The sequence below is a fragment of the Pelobates fuscus genome, chromosome 9 (assembly GCF_036172605.1).
Source record: "Pelobates fuscus isolate aPelFus1 chromosome 9, aPelFus1.pri, whole genome shotgun sequence".
Lineage (NCBI taxonomy): Eukaryota > Metazoa > Chordata > Amphibia > Anura > Pelobatidae > Pelobates > Pelobates fuscus.
Window position 1 is genome coordinate 146,505,269 of NC_086325.1, and position 26,303 is coordinate 146,531,571.

General features: G+C 40.6%; 1 protein-coding gene across 1 annotated transcript in view; it reads left to right on the plus strand.

Moving 5' to 3' along the window:
* IRAK1 (interleukin 1 receptor associated kinase 1) overlaps positions 1-26,303 on the plus strand; it is an 82,258-nt gene that overhangs the window by 28,902 nt on the left and 27,053 nt on the right. Inside the window, exons 2-8 of the mRNA XM_063432687.1 lie at positions 12,419-12,592; positions 14,519-14,695; positions 16,405-16,535; positions 17,999-18,178; positions 18,985-19,049; positions 22,675-22,789; positions 25,135-25,455. Coding sequence (XP_063288757.1) covers positions 12,419-12,592; positions 14,519-14,695; positions 16,405-16,535; positions 17,999-18,178; positions 18,985-19,049; positions 22,675-22,789; positions 25,135-25,455 — 1,163 coding nt within the window. The remainder of the gene's footprint in view (positions 1-12,418; positions 12,593-14,518; positions 14,696-16,404; positions 16,536-17,998; positions 18,179-18,984; positions 19,050-22,674; positions 22,790-25,134; positions 25,456-26,303) is intronic.

The window sequence follows — 26,303 nt, forward strand, 5'->3', positions numbered from 1 at the left end:
GATCTGTCTACTATGGGACAGAACAGACCGATCTGTCTACTATGGGACAGAACAGACCGATCTGTTCACATGGTCAGCTGCCACCATGTTGAAAGAGAAAGTAACGCATATGGAGTAAACATAACCTTGTACAAAGGAACATTCTGGGCGTTACAACAACTTCATCTCTTTTGATTTGGTTATGAGGGCTCGTCGCCATCCCTTTCTACTGTTAAAACAGTTACTAACGGTTTAACGGGGAATTAAGGATTTTAGCCCCCCCCTGTGGCACGGCCCACTGCTTCCGCTAACATTTCCTTGTTAACCTGAGTGGCAATGTGGGTCAGGGATAGGCTGAACGCATCACATGCGCGGTCTGAGCCTATCAATACTCTCCAGTGCGGGTATTCATACTTCAGAGTTATTTATACCCCGAGGTTAGGGACCTCGAACTGCATAGGGTCCGTCATACCATGAATTACGGTTTTTAATGCACGCTGTGATGTCATCCACCATATGCTAATGGTCGTGAAAACTTGATCTGAGTGTTGAAATTACGCAGGATCATGTTATATCTGCCTAACTATCTTTCACCATGACACATCAATATGACTTTTCCAGAATACACAGCGATTCTCTTTTTCAATGTATTTCATTTTTATGGGGGGGGGGGGAGTGTCAGCCCTCTGCAGTTCAAATATTTATTTTTGTTTCTGTTGTTTGCCAACCAGTTGCCAGCTGAGGATTTAACTGGCTGACTCACTGCCTCATACTAGCTTCATTTGACAAATTCGGATTTATCTTGTGATTCATTCCTGTTTTTGTGTGTTGAAAATCCAAAGCTGACGAATTGATCACTATAAAAATTAACGAGGCACACAATACTGCAACGGCCATTATACTTATCGGTCTCATGTACATTATATTACTAGTCACATGCCCCCCCCCCCCCCCCTTTACAATAGAACAGCCACCCACTGTTAAAGGAACCGTCCAAACTACTAAAACGTCTCCTGACATTACTCTCTTTCAAGATTGCTTAGCGCTTTTAGAACGCTTTTGTCCGTGAGGTTCTCTTCCTCGTACTCGACTGCAGGAATGGTTTGAAGGGTTACTCCAAGCACCATGAGCACTTCAATGATTCCAAGCAGATACAGAGGTTAACCCCTTAGCTGCCGGGGGTGTATCTCCACCTTTGGTAGCGTCATAAGACTATCATCATCATCATCCCGCTTAGAACTTGACGTTAGTTGCACAGAATGTCATTCATTGGCTGAGCATGGTAAGCTGATGCTCTCAGCCAGTGAATGTTGATCATCACTGATTTTGTAGCTCTGCAGAAGCCAGGAGCACGTCACTGGTTCGCCTGTGAGCCTCAGAGCCCAGCAGTGACCCAAGTAAGAGGGAACACCATAACCGTAAACGATTTGCTCCATTACCGAGAAACCAGGCCAGGGTATTCCTGGCTTCATAACCACTACAGTGGGCTGCTAGTCACTGGGAGGGGGGAGGGGGTCGCTGGGAATCTAAATAGTCTTAATTAACTCCAGCGATCTAAACAAAGTTATTCATTTATAATGGAGTGTTCCTTTTATGATATTTTAATCTCTGTGGGACACTGAAGCATTGCAGGTCTCTCAGGTTCACTTCACATTTTTTTACTTTTACAGAGTTAATCAATAAAGAGAATTTTAAATTTAAGGTCAAAGTAGCCAAACTTGAAAAATTCTGTCAGCTGTGCTGTCAGTTTGACTAATCTGGCCTTAAATCTGAAATTCACTTGGAAATCTCAGTTTAGTGAATATTTTCACTTTTGCCATACAGATTTGTTAAATAAAGAGGATAATATTAAAGGGGTACTACTATAAGTGCCAGGATTACAAAGCATATTCCTGGCACTATCGCCAAAAGGGACACTGCACTCAGACCTCTTCAATGTGCTGACGTAGTCTGGGTAACTACAGTGTGCCTTTAAATCTTGGGACGCGACTGTTCTCCTTAAGTGGTTTCTGGCGCAGCGTATAACCTATTGATTGTGTATAACGCCTATTTATTTTACACATTAGGCCTCAGAGACCACAACTTTAGAGGAAATTAATAACAAAGTATGTTTAATTTGTAATCATGTAATTACTTCTCCAGCAGGCTTCCACATTATAATTACTTTTTTTTTTTTTTTTTTTTTTTTAAAGATTACAAGCGTTAATTGTTTGGGCGATGACTATACAAACGAGAGACTGTCAGTAAAAACCGAGGCAAAATACTTTTCTGTTTAGTCACCAGTGTTAAAAGGCATATTCTAGACAGAGGTAGGGGTAGGCAACCTTCAGCACTCCGGATGTTGTGGACTGCATCTCACCGGGTGTAAGAGCATTATGGGAGATGTAGTCCACAACATCTGGAGTTGCCTTCCCCTGTTCTAGACACTGTCAGAATGCAAAAGGCACAGTATCTGGCTTGGAGGAAATCCCAGTATAATTGTAAAAGCTTGTAAATAGGCCATAAATAGAGACGATAATTCATTCCTTCTGCCATAATGGCTGTAATGAGTGTAGTTCTTATTACACCAGTTGCCACATTATCGCATTCAGGTGACTGGCAGCTGTTTTGGTGATAAAGCACATGTTATGTGCTCCCATCGATTTCTTTAAAGGGAACTCCATATTCATTTATTTTTAATGGGAGACCATGAATTGGCTTTGTAGTTACTCAGCAGTTGGTGAATGCTGGTGATTGACCCAGGTATACAGGCTCTTGTAGTACTTAGTCACTGTAACTGCAGGTTCTTGTGGAACGTAGTCACTGTAACTGCAGGTTCTTGTGGAACGTAGTCACTGTAACTGCAGGTTCTTGTGGAACGTAGTCACTGTAACTGCAGGTTCTTGTGGAACGTAGTCACTGTAACTGCAGGTTCTTGTGGAACGTAGTCACTGTAACTGCAGGTTCTTGTGGAACGTAGTCACTGTAACTGCAGGTTCTTGTGGAACGTAGTCACTGTAACTGCAGGTTCTTGTGGAACGTAGTCACTGTAACTGCAGGTTCTTGTGGAACGTAGTCACTGTAACTGCAGGCTCTTGTGGAACGTAGTCACTGTAACTGCAGGTTCTTGTGGAGCGTAGTCACTGTAACTGCAGGTTCTTGTGGAACGTAGTCACTGTAACTGCAGGTTCTTGTGGAACGTAGTCACTGTAACTGCAGGTTCTTGTGGAACGTAGTCACTGTAACTGCAGGTTCTTGTAGAACGTAGTCACTGTAACTGCAGGTTCTTGTGGAACGTAGTCACTGTAACTGCAGGTTCTTGTGGAACGTAGTCACTGTAACTGCAGGTTCTTGTGGAACGTAGTCACTGTAACTGCAGGTTCTTGTGGAACGTAGTCACTGTAACTGCAGGTTCTTGTGGAACGTAGCCACTGTAACTGCAGGTTCTTGTGGAACGTAGTCACTGTAACTGCAGGTTCTTGTGGAACGTAGTCACTGTAACTGCAGGTTCTTGTGGAACGTAGTCACTGTAACTGCAGGTTCTTGTGGAACGTAGTCACTGTAACTGCAGGTTCTTGTGGAACGTAGTCACTGTAACTGCAGGTTCTTGTGGAACGTAGTCACTGTAACTGCAGGTTCTTGTGGAACGTAGTCACTATAAATTCGCTGGTATAGTCTCTAGAGGAGGTTGTTCAAGGTTCCGTTAGAACTTGCAAAATAGAGAAAAGGGGACATTGCAGAGAAATTACCGAGGCAAGTTTCCTACTCCCAGCGGGCGACAAAAATGTATTTCTCTCAAAATATTATGGTGTTTTTCCAAAAAAACCCTTTATCTGGACAAGCCCATTGATTAGTCTGCTCTTTCTTCATCTCATGTGCAGTGAGATTATTGTTAATAGTTACTCTAAGCTTTGCATCCTGTTGTTCTGGTTATGACACCAGGAGTTTCCTGGTCTGGTTCCCTGGTAGTATGGCAAACCATTTAGCAACGGTTTGCTTTCATACCTGGGCCCCTGGTGTGATGCTTCCCGGGGGCCCAGTGTCGAGATTCTGGCTTTTGCAGAGCCGTGCAGTCAACATTCATTGGCTGAGAGCGTCAGCTGATTGCTCTCAGCCAATGATTGACATTCTGTACTACGAAAGTTGCACACAATTGACATTAACTAGTTCGAAACTCTAGTTCCATGCTGGCTGATGACACCCCTAAGACGCTGCTGTAGGTGGAGTTACAGCAGAGGGCTTAATATCTATCTGCGCATACAGACTCCAGGCACCATGTTTATTTCAAATTCCTGAAGTGGTCATGGTGCTTGGAGTAACTCTTGAAGTTGGGTATGGTTTAGTGAAGGAACCTGTACCTTCTAACCCTCCCTTGGGGTGAATAGTTAGCATGATATATTGAGAGGGCTAGAGGCACCCCTAGGACACCTGCAGTTCCCCCAATGATCAGCAACATGAGTGTCAACCATACTCCCAGAAGTGAGGGAAGCCCCAAGTTTTGCTGTATCCCTAGGAATCATCTCACAAGGTGCCATTTGAGATATATTGCATGTTTCGCAAAGGCCCCGAAAATTGACCTTGTGGGGGCTGGTGGTCGCAAGGTGCAGAGGAGGTGAGTTTTGATTACCTCTGGCTGTCCACAGCCACGCCATGTTCATGATATAGGTCCTTGTTGGCTACGGCAGTGTTGTACTCTCGCATATATATATATTATTTTTTTAACACCAAAAAAAAAAACACTAAATTAACTGTAATGTGTGTTTATATACAGATATTATTTGAAAGTAAAATATTAGACATGAATCAGATGATATTAAAATACTTAGAAATGCTTTGGGAATTTTCTCTCTAAAGGTCATTATGACCTATGTAGTCACTCCTGATTGGGAATCCCCCCCCCCCCCGCTCCATTTTATTCTGACATATACAGGCGTTGAAAATTCCACTAACCTGCAATAAGGGGAAAAAAAATTGGTGTACGAGAATGAAGATACGGTTACTAAAATTCTGTACCATTTTTAATCGGATAATGTTATGTAAACAATATTATATAGCTAAAAATAATGTGTTGAATAAAAATATGTTAAGGATTGCATTTCACCTGAACGACATGGGTTTGCTCAACTAACACATGTGGTTTGGGTCAAATGTTAGACCGGCAAAATGAATCCCCAAATTATTATTACAGTAATGGAGAGAGAGGGTGATGCACATTGATGTGTCCCAAGAGGTTAAATGTACACGCCCACGAAAGGGCAGAGTAGTCATGATGCAAACATCATTGGGGGAAAAACAAAGATGGCGGCACCCAGTGTTGTGATCCAGCATTGTGTAGAGATAGAAATAAAATTTAAAAAGCATAGGGGAATGGGGGGAGTTTCGTTTCTGGGGGCAAGGCTAAAATAAAATAAAAGCGATTTTAAAATAAATAATATCTAAAAATTATGGGAAGCCTATTTAAAGTGACCAAGTCATTAAAAAATAAAATAAAATAATTAAAAAAAATTAGTTGAAAACGAAGCCAGCATGCCGGTGTTATGGAGAGGTGTTCGCAAGGGGTGACAGTTGTGCCAGAGAGGTTTTGGGGCAGGATAACATTAGGTCTGTGGTATTTGAGATTTATTTATTTTATTTAAATTATCAGCATCCTTTCAGTTCTAAGAATTTTTATTTGAATAAAGTTGAACATGTATGTGAGTGTTTTTGGCCGTGTTTCAATGCACTTCCTATTTATTGTTCCTTTTGCACCTATTTTTTTTTTTCTTTTCATTGTGTCACTACACTGTAATTATGTGTTAGAAGGACATTGGGGAAATCTCAAGCCACATTTTTTTTTTTTACCTCTACTACACAAGACATTTTGAAGGACTGAGGATGCAGTTGTAAATTTATGGACAAAAATAGCCAAACGTGATTTTTTTTTTTTTTTTTACAATCTATGAATTTTAACCTGAAATATGCAAATTCCCTTGTTAGATGTTTTTGGTGTTGTGAATAACCCCCAAAAGTGTAAAAAAAAAACACACACCTCTTTTCTGATATTTTACGGATTATAAAATCAAACAAAATGGCCCAGCAATACTATTAAACATCTATCAATACATTGTATTATACAGTAATGTTTAAACCACTCCAGTCGGTTATCGGCTATTTTACAGTGCCTTATCTCATTAAAATTGTTATACTCGCAATTACGGTAATTTGCAGTTTGTTAAAAAAAAAAAATAAATGTAGTAGGCTGAAGTCACCAATTAGACAATCCAGTTTTAAGTTTGTTTAAAAATCCAAATCGGCAATTGCTGTTTGTACATATTCTGTGACATACATAGTAGGACCTTATACATTACATTTTTTTTTTTTTTTTTTAAAGGGTTATAGTAACCATTTAATAGGGCACACATGAGGTGGACGACAGTCCTGTAGTTGGCCAACAGTAGAGTGCTGCACTCGGAAGTCGTGATCAATATTTCCCACATAATTCGTGGAGCTCCATATCCCTGCAGGGCAGTCAACGTGGTTATACAATGTACACCAGGGGGCCCCAAAAAGGTAGATCCCCCAGATGTAAAACTACAGCTTCCATGATGCTTTGTCATTCTAAATCATTTAAAGGCCTGCAAAGGATAATGGGAGTTGTAGTTCTACAACATCTGTCGATCTACCTTTTTGGCACCCCTGGTGTACACCAAAAGGGAGGTACGGGCATTACATGATAGTGTTGAAATAAAACGTTTCCTTTATTGAAGCCACATATGGCACGGTACACAATAAAAACACGACCACGTTTTAGGCATCACGGCCTTAATCGTGTTTCTCCTTTTTGGAGGAGACCGTCCTGTAACAACATAACAAAGAACTATTCTTGGGCGGCAGCAATTTTGGTTATTGTACTCATTAGCCCAATCACATAAACAATACAAAAAGAGGTGTTTTTTTTTTCTTTTGTCAATACATTTGGGCTGAGTAATTCTATAGCCATTCCTGCTGCCCAAGAGTCTTGGGAGTTTGATTGCAGGGTTGATGCTTTTTGTGACTGTTATACCTGTAGTTTAGTCATAGCTATCTGTTGGATTGTTGGTCGCATAATAGTTTATTTTAAAAAATGTATGCATCGCAACACATCGTGTTTTTTGATCCCCCGCCTCGTGCAATCGATGTGGCTGCTTTCACAGTGTGACATTAACAGTCACACGGTACATGGCTTTTTGGCAGCTAAAAAGAAAATGGCTTTTAATGTCCTAAAATGGCGTCAGAAATGTATTAATACATGATTATGTGGGGGTGGGGTGGTCTTTTAATTACCTCAGATTGGTTTCAAGTTCCTACAATACTTGAGTGGGGAAAGAGGGAGGGGGGGGGGGGGGGAGAAAAAACCATTTCTCACAGGTTTTCCTATATGATTGTAAGCTTTTGTGATCAGAGCTCTTTACTATTTCTGAATCGGTTGTATTATTTGAATATGTTCTTTGTGCTCCGTAATAATAATGATGTAGTAACTCTCTATATACTTTGACAGCAGTCTGTTCTTTTAAATATCTAGGTATGTTGCTAGACCCCAATCTATCCCTTGGCCTTCACATTGACAAAATCTTTTCAAAACTTAACCCCAAACTAGGTGCCCTGTACAGAAACAAATCCTGCCTAAGCCCTACAGTAAGGAAATGGATAGTGCAACAAATGCTAATGCCGGTCATTGATTATAGGGATGTAGTGTATGCACCCGCACCGCAAACCCACCTTACTAAACTTAATAAGTTTTATAATTTGTTCTGCCGCTTTGTATTAGAATGTAATGACTTTACCCACCACTGTGACATGTTAAAAGAGCTAAACTGGCTGTCGCTAGAATCCCGACGCACTCTTCATCCCTCTAGCCTAGTGTTTAAGAGCATTTCTGGGAAGCTACCGCCCTACCTGAGTAGAAAGCTCTCCCCGGCTGTTCCGACCTCCTATATCCTCAGATCCAGTACTAGCACGATATTTAGCATACCGCAATACAAAAATAAAGTGTCTCGATCCTCCTTTTCCTACTGAGCACCGCAATTATGGAATAACCTCAGGGACACAGAGAGCTCTATGGCAATATACCTCAGCATAGAATGCACCTGTCAATGTTGAATATATTGATTTACTGTTATGTATTTATATATTTGTGTATGTGTATATTTATATTTTGTATATTGTATTTTTGCAATGTTTTGTGGACCCAGGACATACTTGAAAACGAGAGAAATCTCAATGTAAAATATATTTTATAAATAACTAAATTGTATTTTTTTATCTTATTTCTGTTTTTCCCCGGGCTGTTTTTTAAGCCCAGTATTATGAAATCCCTGTAAGTTATTCTATTGCAAGGTTCCTTGTTTAATCGTTTCCCTATTTCCCTCTCAACGTTGATGTGTATATAGATATAAATAGAACCGCCCACACAGTCAGCGTTGTTAGCGCCCATCAGAACTGCGTGTTTTATGGAGGCGGGGTCCGTGTATTCTGCTCAGGGAAACCCAGATTCCCATGTGAGTAATGGGCCAGATAAAGGCATGCTGTTGTATGCAAAATTACACTCGAGATCGGAACTGTGTGGGAGTGTGTGTTTATTGGTATGTAAATAACATACCCAAAGGGAACTTTATTATTTTTATAGTACCCACATAGTCAGCAGCGCTGTTTTAATGGGGATAATACATTTATTTATTTTTAAGTTAAATAATGGAGTTAATGGGTTGCCATTTTGGCTATTCCTGCCTTACTTACTTTATATACCATGTATTGTATGCTTAGGGAATTTTATCTGTCAGGCATTTTTTATACAGGTGTACAACAGAGTAATGTCTGGAGTGCCCAAATGCGAACAGACCTCTTACACTGCCAACACTCCTATCACCCTGAGCAGTAACAGAGAGTGGGCACAGAATATTTAGCGAATATTTTTAACTCCAGGTGGCCAGTGCAGCTTTTCAGTATATGTTGAATGACTTATCCAGACTATGATGTTAGCTGTGTATCTGTGGCTTGCTTTTAATATGTTTGGCCTTGAAGGAGGGTGTGAATCTTCATTAATCCCTGGTGGTTCAGTTGTGGAACTTGCAGTCTGCACCTTCCAAGAGTGCAGTCCCTTCTGCATCTCACTCCAGTGTGGCACTTTACCCTATTAAAAGAACACTCTGGGCACTATAACAACTTATTCAAAATAAAGTTGTTATGGTGCCAGGAGGTCCCTGGATGCTTTCTTATTTGAAGGGGTTAAATCGTTCTCGAACAGTTTAACCCCAAAGGTTGTCTCAAGCACTGGATCTCCAATTCCCCCAGCAGCATCCAGCTTCTAAAATTGACTTTCAGGAAGTTCGGAGTGCCGCCAGACAGGCGCGCCACTGATTGGCTAAGGTGGTCAGCTGATTCTCTAAGCCAATCAGTAGCTCCTCATTCCTTAAAAAAAAAAAGGGTACATACCATCTTGATAATTACTTTTTTTTATTTTTGTTTTAAACCATGTTTATAATGGCCATTATTATTTCAACATTATGGCTCCTGTGAAATTGAATCTGCAGGAACACGGTCCTGTCTGGGAACTGTATGGCATTGTCTGAATCCTCTGCTTGTTTCATGCATTCCCCAAGAACAAAAGCTCCATTGATCATCAGCTAGGTTATTGTTCCCTCCTAAGGGTTATGTTTAAATGTTATCCTATCTCCTGAATTTCGGGATTTTCTGTAGTTCACGGCAAGGCAGTGGCCTGCAGTGTCGTGTGTTAACCTTACCTGGTCTAGTGAACATCATGTATCCCGGACACGTCATGTCCAGTACAATACATGATCTAAGGCCAAGTCATGCCGTTACCTGTCACAGGTGTGCCTACCTAATTATATCCTCATCTAGAACCCATCATTGTTTTCAATATGTGTAGGCCCCAAAGTGTACTATCACATTTGCTGTTATTGTTGTTCTGCATCTATAACGGTTTGTGTGTATTTTTTTGTTTTGTTTTGTTTTTGTCTTAATTAGGTTCCTTTTGAACTTTGAAAGTAAAGTTATTGTTTAAATGAAGTTGACTTCTTTAGCATTGTCTGTTTTCTTACTGACATAGCTTCACTATCTGATTGTTAATTGACTTCCTGCGTAATTCTGTTAACTGAGCTCGGCCAACATAAACCACTGGGAGCGAGATAACCGCTTGTGCTCTGGGTAAAATCCGAAAGAATGGCTATAAGATCAATTTTATATTTTGGTACAGTTATACCAGTCGTGCACTGGGGAGAAAAAAAATAAGTCAGATTTAAAAGGACACTATAGTCACCAGAACAACTACAGCTTACTGTATTTCTTCTGGTGAGTATAATCATTCCCTTCAAAGAAAATGCAGTGTTTACATTGCATCCTAAAGATGGCTACTAGAGCTGCTTCCTGGGGCAGTGTTGCACAGTGTGACTGACATTAAGTGTCTCCACCCTCTGCATGCAGACACTGAACTTTCCTCATAGAGCTGCATCTGCGTGGAGATGTTGATTGGCCAGGGCTGTGTTTGGCATGTACTGGCTCTGCCATCTTGACAACTCATCCAATGTTTTCGTATGAGAAAGCATTGTGATTGGCTTCGCACAACACTTCTGATGTTGTCAGCCAAGCACGCAGATCAGGGGCAGAGCCAGCAGCAGCAGACTGGAATAGAGGTAAGATTTTACTATATTTGTGCGCAGTGGGAGGTTAGGGGGGGGGGCTAGATGGTGTTTTTAACACTATAGGGTCGGGAATACATGTTTGTGTTCCATTACATAAACAATGTTATTCTGCTTAAAACAAGACTGCGGCCGGAAGGTTATTCCATGCATCTACTAATCTATGATTACCAAAATGTTTGTAACACGGTATGAGATATGGGCAGATATAGAGGATTGGACAATAGTCCATAACCTGTTAATCCAAGCCTACATAGCAAATGTTATGAATGTGTGTGTGTGTGAATGTATATTATAACTTTATATATATTTTTCATACTCTTATTTAACCTGAATCACAGACCAGATTATTCCCTTTTAATCTGACCACCGTTCTCGTGTCAGTGGAAAGAATGTACAAGTTTGATTGGACGATGGCCAGGTTTTTGTGAATCGAACATTCTGTGTGCACTGAGGCTTGGTAATCCAGTGGAATTATTTAGGTGTGGTTGAGGGCTCCTATCACAGGTACTCGATCTTGGCAAAATACTTTAACAAAAACCTTCGGGAAATAGAGTTCTACTGGAACAGACTCTTAAAAGGGACACCCTTAACGTAATGAATACAAACAATATAATTATTGCCCCCCCTTAACTATTAAATATATAGGTTTACTTACCTTAAATCCCTTGCGCGCCGGTCTCACAGTGGCGGCCAGTCCTACCCTGCACAGGTCATCATTACTGATGATCCCCACCAAATCAGTGCTTCTCCATAGGGAAGCATAAGGGTGCTAGGGCGCATGTGTGCCATTTGCCAGGTAACTTTGCAGAACTGCAACAAAAAGTACTACTAGTGGCCTGTGGCCAGTCCCCTGGCGTCATTCTGAGACACGGCAGTGTTTACATTTTGCGCCTCATTACCTGGGTGCAGTGCTGCTATTTGGTTCTAGGTTCCAGGGCTTTTTTCGGACCAGCTTTTCTTTCATTCGGCAAACGGGTCGGGTACCCAATCATGCAAAATAGCATAGTCCCATTATAATTACGGTACCTGTCTTTATCTATGTGTTGGCCTAGCTAGGTGGGTAGCAAACCTATAGATAAAGGTTATTATTTTATTTGACATACTGCCACAGTTCTGGATTTGGATCCATGCTTTCTGTAGAATGCTACAGAGAGATATCCAAACCCCAGTGTATGCACGTACCACCGCTTTGTAGACTTTCTTTAAAGAGGCAGGAGTGATCTTCGCATAAAATGGTTTTTAATCTATATGTTAGACTGTGAGGCTGACGGTTCAACGTATAGGTTTTATTTTGCATCCCAGACTGAAAATGGCCTCATCCAAGTGTTTTGTAGACAACCAGTCCTCCTGACTGCTTACCTGAAGTCTGCCAGGCCCTGTCAGAAAGCTTCAATTAAGTCTCTAAAGCTAAGCCCTGCATCATCTGACTAAGCTCAGAAAGAAAGATTCGGGTTTTGGGTCTCGGGAAGTGAAGCCGGGGAGCAGTAGGGGTTTTGGTGCTTGGGGTGGTCTGTCAACAAGATTAATGTCACTTAGGATGACCGGATGAATTGAACTTGGCAGTAATAGAAACTGCAACCTTGAAACATAAATAGGTTCTACAATTGGTGCACTGACCAACTGTTTCTATTGTTTCTGGGATAGGAATAATGGATTATGTGTAACTTTACAAACGGTGTATATCCTGAGCCTATATAGTTATTTATTAGTGTATTTTCTCGGTTTACATTCCTGTTAACAATACCATGCTCCCATTTACTAATTCCATTTTGTTTGACTTTCAGCCTCGATGATCATTCCTGACCAGACCGAGCTGCGTTTGCTGGAGCAACAGGCGTCTCGGAGTCGTACAGAAGCGGTCACCTGGACATGGATCAACAAAAATGCCCGTGTTGGGGATCTGCTGTCGGTCCTACGTGCTCTGGAATTGTTACGAGCAGTTGATATCTTTGAAAGTTGTAAGTGCTGATCCCCAGGGAAATGCATTATAAGAATACTTATTTAAAATAAAAAATCGCATTTCAGAGTTGGATCAACCATGCTCAGCACATTGGAAGCCATCTTTGGTACTCTATGTGTTTGTCAAGTGCGTTTCCCATGATGCTCAAATCAGCTTTTAGGCTGGCTGAGCATTATGGTAAGTGTAGTACATACACAGATGCAGCTTGGCTTTCTGATCACTACTCAAACAGGCCGTGCTTGGTAATCTGCAGAGTTAATGTAAAAGTGCTATTTTTGAGTGTTACGTGATGAATCTCTTATGTTGCATGTTAACGTTCCCCTGGTTACAAGTTGCCATAGTACATTTCCTAAGCCTTAGCAAGATCCTAGTTATATGTGACTGTTTGAGATTTTTCCCACATAGGTCTCGCTGTGGCTGGCTCCTCCTCTGTGGCTGAGATCATCAGTCTTAATGATCTCAGCCAATCCCATGCTTTTCCACGGGAAAGCATTGGGAGACTTTTGCGCATGCATTCCAAAAGGTGCGCAGCGCCAATCCGCATCTCCTCATACTCTAAAGATGAATAACATCAATACATCTCAATGGGGAGCGCTCAGCGCCTTAATGCAGAGCTTGGAAACGGTGAATGTAGGTGCTGCACACTGTGCAGCACTGAGACAGGAAGCACCTCTAGTGCCCGTCTAAGTTACTGCCACTAGAGGTGAACCTAGGTAGTAATGTGAACACTGCCTTTTCTCTGAAAGGGTAGTATTTACAATTACAAAGTCTGCAGGGATAGGACAGATATTAAGCTGTAAAGAGAGAGAGCAATATATTATTATTTTTTTTAGTGTGTGTGTGTGTCCAAAAATATTTAAATTAGTGAGAGTAAGCTATTCTTCCCCCGTGTTCAGTAGAACATCTGTCAAAGTCCAGAAAACAGGATTTGTTGTCCTTTAAAGAGCTCCCTCTGCTGGACAGTTGTAGACAATGGTATGAGGGCATTCTCTGCCAAGCTTTTCCGCACATGTGTGCTTAATGTAGCCCTGCAGCTGACTGTCTCCAGTTTCCTCGCCAAATTCTTCCACGGTGGGATGGGCTCGGCTCGGGCCTACTCCCAGGCTTGTTCAACAGCTACCATTGGCTGGCAAAAGATTCTGGGTATTGGAGTCTTGCAAATCACTGAACATGTCCTGGGTTGGAAACATTGTCTGTTTACCATCTAGTAGAGCAAAATAAACTAATTATATAAACAAAACTACACGAGATATTAATACATTTATAGCACCTTTGCGATCTAATCCCTGCCAGTGGTATGTGTTCACTGTCTGGAAACATAGTGATCACTCAGATAAAAGTAACAGAAAATTACTCTCTGGATTCCATGCAGCGTGGGTGCTATACTCCCCACCAAGGAAGATGGGGACAAAAATTTCAGAATAAAAAAATAAAATAAAAAAATTATAATAATAATAAAAGCAGGAAGGTCCAAGGATTCAAGGAATAACTAGTTTTATTGGAAACAAAATATCAAAGCAAGTAAAAAGTAACACTATATTGCATTTCACCTCTAATTACAGGCTTTCTCAAAGTCTATGCGTATGCTTTCCACTGCAAATGAGCAGTTCTGTTTGGAGCAGCGTTTTATTTGTTGGGAGTGTAATCCTAGTCGGCAAACGTGCCTAATCATTATCCGAATATTCCTTATTATGGCTTGTCATTGGATAATTCCGAAGGATATATGTTGATTATTTATATATATATACATACACTCACATACACACACTTTCAATCAACATTGAAACATTAAAATTCTGTGAAATGAAAAAGATTGTTTTAGTTGGTTGACATTTGGATCAGGTACCCTGACTTTGCTGAAGACACTGGGGTTCTTCTTGGTCTTGCCAATTTCATTTATAGTCGAATTTATTTGTGTCCTTAGGGTGGTCAGTGTGCGCTGCTCGTTTGTCCCCACAGCGAAATGCTCCTCAAAGACGACAGCCATCCCCACCTCCACCATATCCACATCCTACCCCTGCTCCAGAACTCGACCACCGGCATCCAGAAGAAAACAAACCGATCCAAACAGAGATTGGAACATTGCCTGTCCCCTCCTCTGGTAAATAAATCTTAAGGTTTTATGTTTGTGTTTAACAAGAGTTTGATTTACCGGTGTAACCGGTTACAGTTGCACTACTGGTTAAGGTTTACAATTAGAAATGATTGTGATCGTTTGAAGCGATAGATCAACTAATGGCATCTTGTAACATTAAATATTCCCAAAAATGGAATTGTATTCTACAGATCTAGGGTGCCCGCAAACAATCTCTCTCTGTCTATCTACAGATATCGGGATATAGATATACATTTATAGATATAATGATAAATGGAGTTTCTAGAGATATATTATATGTGAGTGTGTATATATGAAAGTCACATATCTCACCATGCTTAGTGACTCTTTAGGTTGGTTCAACAGCATGCTCTAAATATATTTCTGAACTGCCTTTATTCTGTGACCGTATCCGTTCCCTATTGATTCTCCTTAGAAAGTAGTCTTGTTGGTCATATCAGATTCTCTGTATGTGATGAATTTGCAGTAGGATAAAAGAAGGGTCAGTTTGCATATTAGAGCAGGATTCGTCTAGAATACTCCGCATTAATCTAAAATGAATAATCCTATCAATAATTTAGTATGGCCCATGCTATAGAATAGTTCGAACTCGCCGTTGGTGTAACATAAGTTAAAAATATTATAGCGTGATTTCCACTTACCTCCCAAATGGACTTACTGGGTTATTCATGGCGTAAGATTTGCCAGGAATTCACAGTGAATTTCAGATTTAAAGGACAACTGTTAACTCAAAACTCTCTTTTTTAACACAATAACCCTTTCATCAGGTTTTATAAAGGAAATAGTTGTCTATGGTGCCCTACACATTCTACTGCATAGAGACTGTTTATCTCTCCCCGCCTTTCTGCCCCCTTGATCTAACGCTCTCCTCCTTTCTGTCCTCTTAAAGGACCACTATAGGCACCCAGATCACTTAAGCTCAATGAAGTGGTCTGGTTGCAGGTCCCTCTAGTTTTAACCCTGCAGCTATAAACATAGCAGTTCCTCCTTTCTGCCCTCTTCATTTCACACTCTCCTACTTTCTGCCCTCTTCATTTCACGCTCTCCTCCTTTCTGCCCTCTTCATTTCACGCTCTCCTCCTTTCTGCCCTCTTCATTTCACGCTCTCCTCCTTTCTGCTCTCTTCATTTCATGCTCTCCTCCTTTCTGCCCTCTTCATTTCACGCTCTCCTCCTTTCTGCCCTCTTCATTTCACGCTCTCCTCCTTTCTGCCCTCTTCATTTCACGCTCTCCTCCTTTCTGCCCTCTTCATTTCACGCTCTCCTCCTTTCTGCCCTCTTCATTTCATGCTCTCCTCCTTTCTGCCCTCTTCATTTCATGTTCTCCTACTTTTGTAATCTATCTTTTCTTTTTCATTTTGTCTTCCCCTCTCTTTTCATTCTTTCCCGCTCTCTCTCCTTCTTTTCTTTATTTCTTTCGCTTTCTGTCTTTCATTTCTCTTTCTCCTTATTATCCTACCCTTTATCAACAATTGCCTTCCTTGCGGCTCTCTTTGTTTTCTAATTTTATTGATGTTTGATTGATATGCGTTTAGATTTTCAGCAAATATTATTTCAATAACAAAAGCATATTTATAAAAAAAAAAAATCTTGAAAAGTGAAAGATCTAAGTACCCATACTTGGTATACGTGTTTACAATGCAATTTAATTATCCTTTAAACATGACTGTTCTTTCATTTTTCTTGTGTTCACAGAACGCCTCCCTCTACCGCTTCCTGAGCCACCACCTAAACACCTCCTTACCAGCAGTACCTGCCCGTCCCAATCCATCAGCTCAGCGGGCAGCAGTAACAGCTCAGTTAGTAGCACCCGCTCGTCTGTGCAGGTGAGTTTAGAGAACAAATAAAAGCGTTTCAGCCGCCTATTAGAATGTTTTTGTGCCTGGAAGAGTTTGGTAGCTGTAGCTCCTTATTTGTATTTGTGTTGTAGAGATCACTTGTTGTCCTTTCCCACCAGGGGTCCATTATTTAACGATTGCTAATCTGAAGTATAAAACCTGGATCTTTGGGGGGTTTTCAGGGCAGGTTTGAAAACTATTACTGTAAAGTAGAAGTGCTTCACATTTTGCAGCTCAGTCGTTTGTGGCCCTTTTTTCCCCAACAGGATCAGCTATTGGGATGAATGGCTGACCTTTTTGGGAAATGGTCAGCAACAGCTGTAATGCCAAACTTCAGCCAACACAGTCCTTGGCTGTAAGTTGTCAAACCCTTTACACAGGAACAATATAAACAAGCATTATGTTGTCTTAATCTACCTGGAGTTCTTCAGATACTACAATATCCATCACTGTGGGTGATTGTGATGAAAACTGTAAAGGAACACTGTAGGGTCAGGAACACAAACATGTATCTAGCTATCCTACCCCCACTGCCCTGTTGCCACTCTTAACATAGTAAAATATTACGTTCATACAAGTCTGCTGCTGCTGGATCTGCCTGCTGAGCTGACATAATCATAAGTTAAACTCTGAGCCAATCACAATGCTTTCCCATAGTATTGGCTGAGACTGTCAAGGAGGCAAATCAGGGGCAGAGCTAGCACAAGCCAAACACAGCCCTGGCCAATCATCATCTCCAAGTTCAGTGTCTGAATGCAGAGGGTGGAGACACTGAATGGCAGTTACACTATGCAGCACTGCCCCAGGAAGCACCTCTGAGTAGTGTCCATTGGAGGTATCCCTAGGCTGTAATGTAAACACTGCCTTTTCTCTGAAAATACAGTGTTGCCTGCAAAAAGAAGGAATGATTCTACTCACCAGAACAAATACAATAAGCTGTAGTGGTTTGGTGACTCTAGTGTCTCTTTAATGGTTGCTAATTCATTTTCTACTGCATAATTCGGCACAGATTTAAAAAAAAAATAAAAAAATTGTTTTTAACAGTGTTAAACATTAAACCATTTTATTTTTTTAAAGCCAATAATCCTCAACACGTACTTTGGTTGGTCATTCCACTGCCGTAGCTGAAATGTGAAACTCGAAAATCAGAAATAAGAACAGCACCTACAAACCTCACATGGGTGCAAGGAATCCGGCTCCACCCAAAATCCGTATATACTCGGGTATAAAAATAAATCCCAGCACTTCCTTTTCAAAGTAATGTCCCTTTACTTTTAAGCAAGTGCTGGAATTTATTTTTATACGTTCCCAAATAGCCAAAATGGGGAGCTGCTATAATGACCTGGAAGTGCATACAGTGAGAAAAAAAATATATATATATAAATATATATACCGTATATATTTTTTTTTTTTTTTTAGTTTATTTGAATGTTCTTTGTCTTTGTCCTCAGGAATCTATTGGACCCAGTAGCATTGTTGAGGTGTCCAAGCAATTGGAGTGGAATTTCAATGAACTGGTTCATGGTACAAATCATTTCTCCCCTTCCTTGTTGATTGGAGAGGGTGGTTTCGGCTGCGTCTACAAAGCAACGTTGCGGAACACTGAATACGCAGTCAAGCGGCTGAAACAGGTGTGCTTCTCGTTATACTGAAAATGATTACTGTGTCTATTGTTAAATGAAATCTGTTTCAACCCTTTAACTGATCCCTTGAAGGGTTAATTGTACAAAGACATTTTATATTTGGGAAAATATTCTAGAAACAATAAGCAACGTTTATTTTCCGGGATGTCAAAATCTCTGCACAGCTTAGTTGCAGTTAATTATAGAGCCACTCTGACTTTTATATAAAAAAAAACCAAAAAAAACCTGCAAAATAGTGTTGCCATTCATAGAGGGTATGTATAAACATAACAGGATGATGTTTGTTCTTTGGGATGAGATTGGAGGAGAATGGTGAATCAGACATTCTATCCATGCTTGATAGGAATTTATAATCCATCTTGTTGTGACCAGTCATGAAAAATATCAGAAGAAAAATGTTACTGGTTAGGATGGGAATTGGTGCAAACCCACCCAGTGCCATGTATAGTGTCCACTACACTGTATTACTGGTAACAAATAGACTAATGGAGATAACCAGCCCTGATTAAGTCTATAATTAATTATGTACCTGAATTAACTGGAGTATCAGGTATGTAGTATTAACTTGATGTGATTCATTTTGATCGATCCCACGGGAATTAAATCATCAGCACATACAGGGGCTATAGTATGCCCCCCTACTATTCTTCTGCAAATCGTACATACCATCTGTGCCATAGTAGATTATTAATCTAGCCCGTACCATGGGAGAAGGAGGATTTTTTTCTGTACTTTCTCACCATACCTATTGTATTCTCAGAGCCTTATTGATTATCCCTTTATTATCTTATCAGGACTCAGAGCTGGAATGGAGCACTGTGAAGAAGAGCTTCCTCACGGAGATTGAGAAGCTGACTTGGTAAGAGGGCCCAGGTAACATGAACCGTGCATTAGGTTTTGAAATTAATTCAGACCTCATGCTAGATCACAGACCATCTGTGTCTACATGTATTGTGATCAATAAAATGCTATCGGTTAGGTTTATCCATGCTTTGGACTTGTGCATTCTGTATTTAATGTATCAAATGCAGTAGGATAACGTGTTGGTGTAATGCTTGTATAATGAAATTGAATGTATGTGTGTGTGTGTAATGCTTCAGTGAGTGTAGGTGTTAATGTGCTGTCCAAACTTTAACTCAAGAAGGTAGAAGCCGGTTGACCCAAGACGTAGACTTTTTAACAGTAGTCTTCCCCAATCTCACCCATTATTACACCCTTATATAATGCTGGAGCAGAGTAATAAGTAAGCTATCAGCCCTGTATCCATCTAACCAGAAGATACTAGTCTCCCTCCCCCCCTGTAACTTGTCTCACTAGTGGTAAAGGTCTTTGCCTACTGGCCTCTTAGGTTCTCTATGAGTGTATGGATATAGTGATCCAACTGAAATGCCCAACATTGCTTTTTTTGTATACTGACTCTGTGCCACAAAGAGACAAGTTGTCAACTTCAGCGCTCTGAGATTGCACTTTTAGTGTGTGTGTTTTATTTGCTTTTCCCTATCACATTGATTGGTTCTCTCTCATTAAATGTTCACTCCAACCACTTTAACACTGCTCATCCAGAGATAATTTAATTGTGTGCCGGGGCCAAGTTGCACCCCCAGCAAATGTGACATTGGCAACACAGAACTCTGGGTTCCAGGCTGCTTAATGTCAATTACGTGCATAAAAACATCTATTGTCCGCACGTACTGCATGCAAGTTCACTTCTTCTCTCTTCTTCCCATCCTGAGTGAAGCCCACTCTCCTCCCAATACCCTCCACTATATTTTTTGAATACCTCTTTCCCCTCCCTCCTACTCTGGCTCCCCTTACTGACTTATAGCTTCATAGGTTCTGAGCCAGTAAAATGGTCCAATCAAAATCCTCTCTATGAGAAGCCTTTGATTGGACCTCGGTGTGGTTCACGTGACGTCAGACTGTGGTACGCCAAGCAGTGCTGGGGAGCTACGCACCGCGCTGGATTAAGGCGAGCAAACTGAGTATTTTTGTAGGGGGTACATATAGAATAATTTCCACAGGGCATTATGCAATTAACTATGGGGGGGGGGGGAGGGATTCTTAAAAATCATGATTTAAACGGTCTTACCGACTAGTACTTTAACTGACGTGATTTAAATCGAATCCGCCATGTTGCAAACAATTATTTATATTCGACAAATATGTACCGGTACTTTTTTTTTTTTTTTTTTGTGTGTGTGTAATTCTTTATTTTTTGGGACATGAGCAGAGCTCCACCTTGTGCCTTTTCATGCTAAGCTGCTTATAAGATAGATACAAATAAACACACCCATTATAAACAAATCTGTCTATTAATCACCAAGGCGGCAACACCTTGCATTTGCCAAAAGTGAAACAATATGCCTTCTTAAGTAATTTGCCAAGTCAACCGTTAGTCACCGTTGAGTCAATGTCTTTTATAAAAACATAAAGCGTTACAAGAGTATCTTAAATGTGACCTGTATTTATCAGCTTAAAAGAGCAAACAAATAAATGTTTCAACCACGATGTGGCAAATGAAACCGAGATGTCGTTAAGCCTTGAGTTATACTTACTTATATTTAGTAATCTGAAGCCAAGCCAGAGCTACGAAGTACCTTGTTACTATCCAGAACTAGTATGCTGGGGGTACTTCAACAATGACATCACTGATGATGTCATCATCAAAGCATCTCGATTCCCTGGATAGCAAATTGAGTTGTTGTTTTTTTGTTTGTTTGTTTTTTAAACTTCCTACGTATCTGCTGAGTGCTCTATAGGCACTCCTTAAACTAGTGATATAATAATTAAAATAAAAAAAAGGAGAGCAAAATAATTCATGAAATAAAAAAAAAACACCAAGGATGTCGTTAGAGGCTTGTTGGTGACGGCACCATGTACCTTTTTTAAAAAAAAAAAAAAAGAAAAGAAAAATTATGTGGTTGATGGACGTACTGCAGTTGCTGTGATGCTCAGCTAGTTAAATTACCGCACTAGGACTGCATTCCTGTTCCTTTTTTTTTTTTTTTTTTTTTCGGCAAGTCCGTTGTTTGCACCCAAATCGTCACGCCATGTGCTTTTATCAAATATCTTTCCCATAGCTGCTGTGATAAATAAAAAAATATTACAATTACTATATGAGCCAAGTGTTTGTTTTTTGATCTGTGAACATTGTTTTCACCATATGTTCACTTTTACTGGAATAGGGATCGATATGAGTACTATGTTCATAGCTTCAATGTGTTTCCATCGAAGGCTTCTTTATAGCAAGAATCTGCATAAATACCAGGTTGGCTCCATCTTATTAAATGCTTTATGTACAAATGCTACATATTTAACCCCTTACGGACACATGACACATGATTCCCTTTTATTCCAGAAGTTTGGTCCTTAAGGGGTTAAGCATGTTAGCTCACAGGGTGAGTTCTCCATTTCTTCTCATATCTGTATATATGAAACCTACATTGCTCTACCGAGCGTCAAACTTAAATTATATTGTACAGCGCCGCAGGATATGTTGGAATTGTATGCATAAATAATTTTCTTTAACTTTTAACACATTCTCCATATTACCTGAAGTGTGCTGCTTGGACTGCTGATTCATTATATAATATGTTTCCTAGTTAGGATATTTTAGATGTTTAGGATTTAATTTATGAGTGCCTTACATCATACCAGTCTGATTACCTATTGTATTGCACAGTCTGTAAATTCAGGGTGTAACCACCTCTGGGATGAATAAAGGATTCTTTACACTAATTTATTTTAAGTCCGTTCTAAGAATAGTTTGGGATAATTGTTCCAATTACAATTGCTCAGTGCTAAAAAAATATTTTATTTTTTTTTGTTTTTTTTATCGCTACATTTGATGCCATCAGGAAGGTATGGAATCTCTAAAATCATAGACTTCACGTCCAGGTTGCAATGTTAGTAGTAATTGACTATCTGGGGGGGGGGGGGGGGGGGGAGGAGGGGATTTGATTGATGGCTGAAATCATCCATTGGTCAACTTGCTTAGTAAGCTATGAGGAACAGACGTTGGTCACAAGCACTGAAAACAAATTCACTTTCTGACTGGACCCTATAAGTCCTAATGAAAGATTGACAATATTGTCAAATAGTCTCTAGATTTGTTTCAAAATATCTTTAAAACAGGAGAACGAATGACAGAAAAAACATCACATATTTTGTCATTTTAATTTGTCTAAAACAAGACATTAACAACATAAAAAAATCTAAATCACTGATATTCCTGAAACCCACATTTCCTGTGTGGTGTTAGGAATTGACCAGGAGAATTCAAAATCTCTGCCTAGAATAATTCAAATTTGAGTATAAGTGAATGGAAATCTTTTTCATATCCAGCTATTTTGATGTCATTTTTTCATATTTCCTGTTTTTTCCCTATCACATGGTTTGTGTTGCTTCTGTTTAGGGCAAACTCCCCCATATCACTGTCACGGATCCTTTTATATCATTTATTTTTCTTACCCTCCTCTCTGCAGTCTTCGTCACCCAAACATCATTGACCTGGCCGGGTACTGTGCACATGGGGAAGAATACTGCCTTATTTATCTCTACCTTCCAAATGGCTCGCTGGAGGACAGACTACACGTCAAGGTATAAACAAGCAGATGAGGGCTAAAAAGACATGAAATACTATCCAGGAGAGCCCGGTGTAGTATGTAAAACTAGATGCGTCATTGTTGGTCAGTAATTTAACCTATAGAGCCACTAATTTAGAGCAACTGGCAAGTGCTTCCCAAACAGTATTTTACCGTTTTCTAGTCTCTGCAGTGTTTTTGCACTGTTATATTTTGTTTAAAATTTAATATTAATGGTTTGGTTCTACTGTTTCAAGGGAAACTATAGTGCCAGGAAAAAAAAAAAGTTGTTTTTCTGGCACTATAGCTCCATATAGTGCCCATTTCCATTTAGGCCACCCCATCCCGTGGTGCAGAAAGGGTTAAAAAAATCTACAAAAAACTCTGTCACTTACCTGAGTCCAGCGCTGATGTCCCTAGGCTCTGCCTCCGTTGCTCCCCACAGCCGGCAGGGGAGACCTAATGGGCATGCGTTAGGTTTCCCCATTGGAAAACATTATTTTAGTTTGGTAGACAGCCACTAGAGGTGGAGTTAACTCACAAAGATAATTATTGCAGTTTCTTAAAAACTGCGATAATTACTTTTGCAGGGTTTAAGGAGCTGAAGTGGTCTGGATGCCTATCAGTGGCGGATCCGGGGGGGAGGGGGAGACAACGGGGCAATTGACCGCCTCCCCCCAATAGTCAATGCTCTTCCCTGCAGGGCCGGTGCTATCCAAGCGGCAGCTCTGCTGTGTGCCTTCACAGACCGGTAGGGAGTTTAGAGCTCTCCCTTACCAGTCTGCAGGCGCTTTGCTGTCAGCCGGTAGGGAGGGAGAGAGGACCCGGGAGCGCAGCCTGCAGCTCCTCCGGGTCCTCCTCTCGCAAGCACGGAGCATTGCCGCGGTTACCGTGGCATCACTCCGGATCTCACAAGAGTGAACTCTAGCCTCAGGAGCAGCATGCTAGAGTTCACTCCCCACTAGGACTGCCAGGGATTCACCACTAGGACCACCAGGGATTGCAGGAAATATAAATTATTTGCAGGTGGGATATAAATTATTAGTATTATTTTAATTAAAAATATATTTTTATATATGCTTTAAGCTACACATTCTCACACACCCTGTCCCTTCCCCCCCAAAACACATAGTGCCTCCCCCCCACACACATACATAATGCCACCATATACATTGCCCCCCTCACACACACACACACATACTGCCCCATACACACACTGCCCCTTTCACACACACACTGCCCCCCCATACACACTCACACACACTGCCCCCCCCCTACACACTCACACACACTGACCCCCCCTACACACACACACACACACACACACACTGTCCCTCCATACACACACATACTGCCCCCCCCCCCCATACATACACACACACACTGCAGGTCAAAGTGAATAAAACTACCCAGAGATTCTAAATGTGCAAATTCTAAAATGACTGCATTACATCACCTGCATCTCACATGAGTAAAGTCTTCTTTGGGTACGGTAATTCCGAGAAATCATTAAATCCCAGCAGTCGGTAAAAGGAGGTGTACCTTTCCTTATTCCTACTCTAAGTACTATGTAAAGGGATTTCCCTTCCCAGCGCATGCCTTATACACAGGGACAGTGATCTGCTAAGGATCCTCCTGGCTCATAAAGGGTTATTCAAAGTGAATTTCAAATGTTATGCCAAATAATCTGGGCTAGCAAGCTGGAAACATTGCTGCCTTGCCAATATTTTTCCTATTCAGATATGTTTGCCTAAAACTGAAAGTTCATTTTAAATTTACTACAATTCCCATTTTAGTGAATTACCCTGGTAGACAATCCCAAATTAGTCAGATTAGCTCAGTAAATGCAGATTTCATGCGTTCGTTAACTCCTACTAGACGATCTACTTGTCTTTATATAGTAAAGGGTTTGCCTAGACCTGGTCGCTGATACTTGAAGCACATAGGAGCATAGACCATATCTACCCAGTAATAATAATTATAGCTCAATGTGATACCCTGTGGCCATTTGCGGTACTGCAGGCATAATAAAGAAATAAATACATAAGGCAAAGGGAAAAGTCTCACAGATGAAATTCATCAGATGAGAGCAGCCTGTTGGGAATTCCCATGCATGGAGACTCCCTGAGATCCGTATATATTAAACACACTCTGTTGATGGGTATTCCTGAAAATAAGCCGTCTCATACAGGAAATGAACAGGGCATTGCCTAAAATGTTAAGGTTAAACAAATTAGAAATGTCCAATCTACGGCCATTTGCCAGCCAGCTTGTTGGCATACATAGCTGTGAGATTTAGTTGGCATTTACTGCAACAATGCACTGCTTTCTGGGCCTCGTTTTAACATACCTGTTCCGCAGGACAGCTTCCAGACACTTTCCTGGCAGAAACGGGTGAGCATTCTGCAGGGTTCCGCCTGTGGCATCCAGTTTTTGCACACTTACCAACCAACTATCATCCACGGAGATGTCAAGAGCTCCAATATCCTCTTGGACCAAGCACTTACCCCCAAACTGGGAGACTTTGGGCTCGCCCGATTCAGCCGATACGCAAACGATGCTGCCAAAAGCCGGACCTTGGCACGGACTAGCACTGTAAGGGGCACCCTAGCGTACCTACCAGATGAATATGTGAAGATGGGGAAGCTAACACGTGAGCTGGACACCTATAGCTTTGGCGTGGTGAGTAGTTAATTTTTTATTTATTTTTTTATCTAAAGCGAGCAACATTTTACATTCTATGTTTGGAACTTTTCAAAGTCTGTGGTTCAATAAAAACAGGAACTGGAAATTGTTTTTAGAAATCAGGAGGGATACTCCACAGATGACCTAAATTTAAAAGGGACATTTAAGTATTATAACTCATAGCTTATTGTAGCTATGGCGGGGTAAGGAGTGTGAGCGCCATCTCGGGCTTGCATAAGATTGTTTGAGAGAAATGTTTGGCTCTTTCTATGCCAAGTAACCAATACGGAGTCAAACTTCCACATTAGCCAGTTGTACTGACAACAATACCTCCTTCCAGCCTGAGTTCACAACTATCACGTATCCCCAAAGAAGAGTCCTGGAGAATGGCACCCAACGACTCTCTTTACATTAAAACCATTACAATGGGCTGCCGTTTTTATGGTGCTTAGTGTTCCTTTAAAACCTTCTTTACATTTAACAATACGTGACATTTTTTTACACCTTATGTACAGGTAAGTATTCTGTATGTCACTATCTGTTTTTGGAAAAGAGGGTAGATGTGGGTCCAGAGTAATCTTCGCTTAGAAATTAAATCAAGTTTTGTCATGCTCTTTTGAGTAAGGAACACGGTACTTATATTTTTGTTATTATTTTGATATTTTTGTTATTATAAATCAGAGCCTAATAATGCTGGGTATTCATCATCGATAATATTGTTCACAAACCACATATATTTATTTATTCATTTTAAACTATTCTTAAGGGTGTCCAAGCTTAGCTAGTCAGCAGTTGAAGAACTACAATTCCATTGATGCTTTGCCTGCGTTAAAGGATCACTCTAA